This window comes from Cebus imitator, unplaced genomic scaffold, assembly GCF_001604975.1.
Source record: "Cebus imitator isolate Cc_AM_T3 unplaced genomic scaffold, Cebus_imitator-1.0 Scaffold103, whole genome shotgun sequence".
Classification (NCBI taxonomy): domain Eukaryota; kingdom Metazoa; phylum Chordata; class Mammalia; order Primates; family Cebidae; genus Cebus; species Cebus imitator.
In genome coordinates, this window is record NW_016107418.1 from 153,184 (window position 1) to 158,389 (window position 5,206).

The following is a 5,206-nucleotide window of genomic DNA, read 5'->3' on the forward strand; positions in this document are numbered from 1 at the left end:
TGCCCAGCTAATTTTTTGTATTTTTAGTAGAGACGGGGTTTCACCATGTTGACCAGGATGGTCTCGATCTCTTGACCTCGTGATCCACCCGCCTCTGCCTCCCAAAGTACTGGGATTACAGGCTTGAGCCACCGTGCCCGGCTGAAAAAACCTACTTCTAACCCCTCACACATAAGCCCACTGAGGGTGAAAAGTTTACTGGTAAGATCCATGGCTAATGAACTTGGCCACTGGCCTCCAGTGAAGACTTTGGCAATTATTTTATAAGCTAGTCTGGAAGTTCAGAGGTAGTGTCCTCTGAACAAAGTGAGGAACTTAAAAACCAGGTTAGTACCTACTTGCTAAAAGGTAACTAACCTGGTTTTTAAAGTTTTCCTCACATTTATTTATTTATTTATTTATTTTTTGAGGTGGAGTCTCACTCTGTCACCCAGGCTGGAATGTAGTGGCGCAATCTTGGCTCACTGCAACCTCTGCCTCCTGGGTTCAAGTGATTCTCCTGTCTCAGCCTTCCGAGTAGCTGGAATTATAGGTGCCTGCCACCACACCTGGCTAATTTTTATATTTTTAGTAGAGATGGGGTTTCACCATGTTGGCCAGTCTGCTCTTGAACTCCCAAACTGCTGGGATTACAGGCGTGAGCCACCACACCCGGCTGTTTTCTGACTTTTAGAGATAGATAGGGTTAGAGGCTTTAGGTTTTCTTAAATGGTGTATGTGCATCTCTGCCTTTAACATTAGCAAAATGTTGGGCTTTTATGTTATATTCCTTACAGGTACACAGATTCAAAGAGTTGATTCAAATAAAAAAGTTTTCAACTCTAACTTTATCCTGTTTTCAACTCTAACTTTATAGTTTTACATACAGCCCTTCAAAAACTGCTGTTTTTTAAAAGATTTTATTTTTCTTACTGCCTTTCACTTTAAAAAAAATTAAGGAAAATTGCAAGCTTAACAAAAAGTAGACAATTTAACACCTGACTTCAGCAGATGAAACCATAATTCCTTTTTTTTACTTTGGTAGAGACAGGTTCTTGCTAAATTGCCCAGGCTGGTCTCCAACTCCTGGGTTCAGGTGATCCCCCTGTCTTGGCTTCCCAAAGTGCTGGGATTATAGATGTGAGCCACTGCACCTGGCTGATAATTTCATCTCTATTCCTCTAGATTATTTTGAAGCAAATTCAAGATGTCAGGTATTCCATTGATAGATATTTGAATGTGTAGCTCAAAAAAATAAGGATTTAAGTATAATCACAATGCCAGTTTCATACCTAAAAAATTAACAAATAGGCCAAGTGCAGTGGCTCATGCCTATAATCCCAGCACTTTGGGAGGCCAAGGCAGGAGTATTGCTTGAGCCCAGGAGTTTCTAGATCAGTCTGGGTAATATGGTGAAACCCTGTCTCTACAAAATATACAAAAACTAGCTGGGTGAGGTGGTGCTCACGTGTAGGCCCAGCTACTCGGGAGGGTGAGACAGGAGGATCACCTGAGGCCAGGAAGTCGAGGCTGCAGTGAGTCATGAGTGCACCACTGTACTTGTACCTGGGTGACGGGAGTGAGACTGTCCCAAAATAAATAATAACAATTACTGAATATGAATATCTAGTTATTATAGTCACTATTCAAATTTTTTCGATCAGCTTCTTTTTAAAGGAGGATTGTTTGAAACAAGATCCAAATAAAGTCCATCCATTTCACGGGTTTATATATCGCCAGTCTCTAAAATACAGGTTTTCCCCTCCTTTATTCTTGCATGTGTTTATTGAAGAAACATCTTTTTTGTCCTAGAGGTTCAATTATAAAGCCCTTAATTGTCTTAAAATGATTCTTTCAGTTTTGTTGTTTTGACAGTCTGTGTACCTTGTAATTGATGTAGCAGATTTGAAAATCAGATTTGTTTAAATTATATTGTGTGTGTCTTATGTAATGTTCTTTGGTCAGAATATAATGATCAGATTACTCACAGGCGAAGATCAGTTGTCTGCGGTGCTCTGAATACATAGTTAGGCCACCTTATTTTACCAACTAGCATTTTCCCCTCTCATAAGAGGGTATTGTAACTGGAAGAGTTCTGTTTTTCCAGCTGGGAAGGGATCATTCTGTTGACTTTATTATACATCAGTAACCACTTAACAGTTTTGTTTGGAAATACTAATGAGCTTTTACCAAATGTCTAACGTGCGCCAGGCACCGAGCACCTTGCCTAGTGCCACCATCGCATTTACTGTTCCAGCTCTGCAAGGTAGGTGGAGGTATTCCCTTGTTCAGAGGAGGGCACTGCATCAGCGTGGAGAGGAATTAGCCCAGGACCACACACTTGCCAGGGTTTGACCTGGGCCATTCCTACTGTCATACCATGCTGCATCCAGCTGAGAAATTTGGGAAAACATAATGGGGGGGGGGGAAATATGATGGGGAGGGAAAAAAGGAACTGTCTGCATGATGTATAGTTTAGTACTTTGCTCTCCTTATCCTTCTTTGTCCTGGTGCTTTCAGCCTTATTTTCAGTGTGGAGCAGAAATAGGAAGTACCAAGTTGGTGAGGGGGATAGCCCACGTCTGACAGGGCTGCGGTCAGAGGGCCGTGTTCCTGCCGGTGTGTGACGGTTTGCAAGGTGGTATCTGCTTCTCTAAGCACAGGGACAGGGAGAGAGCTGGTGTTCTCAGCTGCAGTGGTAGCAGCAGAAAAGCAGAGTGAGCAGGGTGTTGGAACTGCTGTGACGTTCCCTCCCCACTGTGCTCCTTTCTTTGGTGAGTGATGGAAAAAACTCTCCTTTTCCCGTAGCATATTGATAAGGTGTTCAAACATAAGGAACTGCAACAACAGCTCGTGGACGCCAAACTGCAGCAAACGACACAACTGATAAAAGAAGCTGATGAAAAACATCAGAGAGAGAGAGAGTTTGTAAGTTTTACTTCTTAAAAACGAAGACATTATTGCCAACATTGTAATTGAGGCCACTTGAAACATTTAATGGTAACACAGGCTGTTTGAAACATTTCATGATAACCAAGGCCTACATTTATCTATTCTACCTTTAATGCAGTGCCTAGGGGCATGCCAGCTGGTGTTTCCCTCTAGATTGAGAAGAGAGTGTGTGGTGCGTGTGTGTTAGAAAGCATTTGGCTGTTTATTTCTGTTTAACTTTTTATACAGAAAATATACTAGAGAGATTAGACCAAATCAGTGGGAAGACCTGCACTTGTTTTTCTGTGCTTAGAATATTTAGTTTCCATCATAGGTAACGGTCATCAGGTTCAAGAGTTGTACTCACATTTAGCACGTTAAATTTGGTGATTCAGTGTAACAGCAAGCTTACCAAGCCACAGGTCTCTTATACACGATCACATTTTGTTTTCAAACAAGTAACTTGAAACTGGGGAAGTCATTTGTTTACTACTGTGGTATAATTTTCTGATAAAATTTTAACAGAATTCTCTACGGCAATCACTCAACATTGCTGCCAGTGTATGCTCATATTCTGTTGCCTGTCAGTAATTGTGAATACAGTGGAATCTCATTGTATATTACCATGTTTAGATTCAGCTATGTGTGCTTATCCACAAGGGAGAAATGATTGCGATAATGCGGACTGTTGGATCCAGTGTTACTCAAGGAGCCATGGCCCTGACATGAGCACAGTGTGAAGACTCAAATCCTGAGTGGCCCTCGCCATGTGGACATGTCACACTGAGTGTGTCTAGGGTTTAGAGAGAGATGTTTTTCATACAGTGTGATCCTTCCGTATGAACTGACAATAGCATCCAGTGTTAAGCTGAAACGGTTATCATTTCCAAAGTTGGAGTATAAGTTTTACACACACACACACACACACACACACACTCTCACACTCACAAACACACACACACTATGTTTACTTTCTGGTTGCTTTAGTAGGACTTTTCTAGGCTTCTTTGGACTATGTGTGATAGTTTACTTCAGGGACCGAATTTCACAACTGCCTACTATGCAACTTTATAATTTTCTTGAAAGCACAGGTACTATATATAAATGAAAATGCCCACCTCCCTCTCTACTTTCTAAAAAAGCGCTCAGAAACCAGGTCTCAGATTGATAGCATTGCTTTCCCCATACCCTTTCACTCTGCCTCATCTTGCCTCACAGAGTAGCGAGGCTTTCTGAGTCACCCAGATAAAGTCAAGATTCCCAGCCATGTTTTCTGCTAATACTGTACATGTAATTATTTTCATCTAAAACACAACAATTTAACTCTGAGTTTTAGAAACCATATTAGGCCCCCAGGGTACTTTTTCTGCTTCAGCAGTAAAAGATTATTCCTACTTTCCTAAGTGTTAACCAGTGGGGCAGATCAAAGTTACAGGTAAATGGCAATTTGTGGAACAAAATGTTTCATCTGTAGACCTGTGGTTCTTGCTAAAATAGCAGAAGGATGAAGCCTAACTCTGATTATTTGATATTGTAGTCCTATTTCTAATTACCATTAGCATTTTGCCAGAATGTTTCTGTTTTCTAGTTATTAAAAGAAGCAACAGAATCGAGGCACAAATACGAACAAATGAAACAGCAAGAAGTACAACTAAAACAGCAGGTAACTTCACAGCAGGGGACAGCACAATTTGGAAGAAAAATCTATGGTTCCTTTGATTCCACATATCTTGAATCTCCCCTAAGATGGTTTTGCTTTTTCCCAGCCAGAGCTGACCAGAACTGACACAGAAATCTCATAGCCCTCTTGGGATTTTCCACTTCATTTAGGTTAACTACCTCATCCCAGTTTGCCCAGCACTCTCCTGGTTTTAGTACTGAAAGTCTCACGTCCCGGGAAATGCCCCATCTCTGGCAGCCTGGGACGGTTAGTCAACCTGTCTTTAGTGACCTTTTCCAAGAGCCTAGTAATTCCTCTCTTCTTCAGTCTGTTCCCACTAAATTTCCTCCCACTAAAGGAAAACTAATACATCTGTATATTTTATTTATTTTGTATCAAGCTGAACCACATGAAATTACATAAGAAGACAAGAATATGTCCTTGGCCTAAAAAAATTGGCAATTTCATATAGTGAACTCTGATATCCTTAGAGTTTTGTGCTGTGAGCACATAGGTTGTTTTAAAAACTACATATAGGCCGGGCGCGGTGGCTCAAGCCTGTAATCCCAGCACTTTGGGAGGCCGAGGTGGGTGGATCACAAGGTCAAGAGATCGAGACCATCCTGGTCAACATGG

General features: G+C 41.3%; 1 protein-coding gene across 5 annotated transcripts in view; it reads left to right on the top strand.

The window, feature by feature from the left end:
* Window positions 1-5,206, top strand: part of TXLNG (taxilin gamma) — a 59,727-nt gene that overhangs the window by 45,054 nt on the left and 9,467 nt on the right. For 4 of the 5 annotated variants that reach the window (XM_017537470.2, XM_017537471.2, XM_017537472.2 and 1 more), the window contains 2 exons: window positions 2,788-2,907; window positions 4,499-4,573. In XM_017537470.2, the coding sequence (XP_017392959.1) occupies window positions 2,788-2,907; window positions 4,499-4,573 (195 nt within the window). The remainder of the gene's footprint in view (window positions 1-2,787; window positions 2,908-4,498; window positions 4,574-5,206) is intronic. The other variant, XM_037741677.1, reaches the window with a different exon arrangement.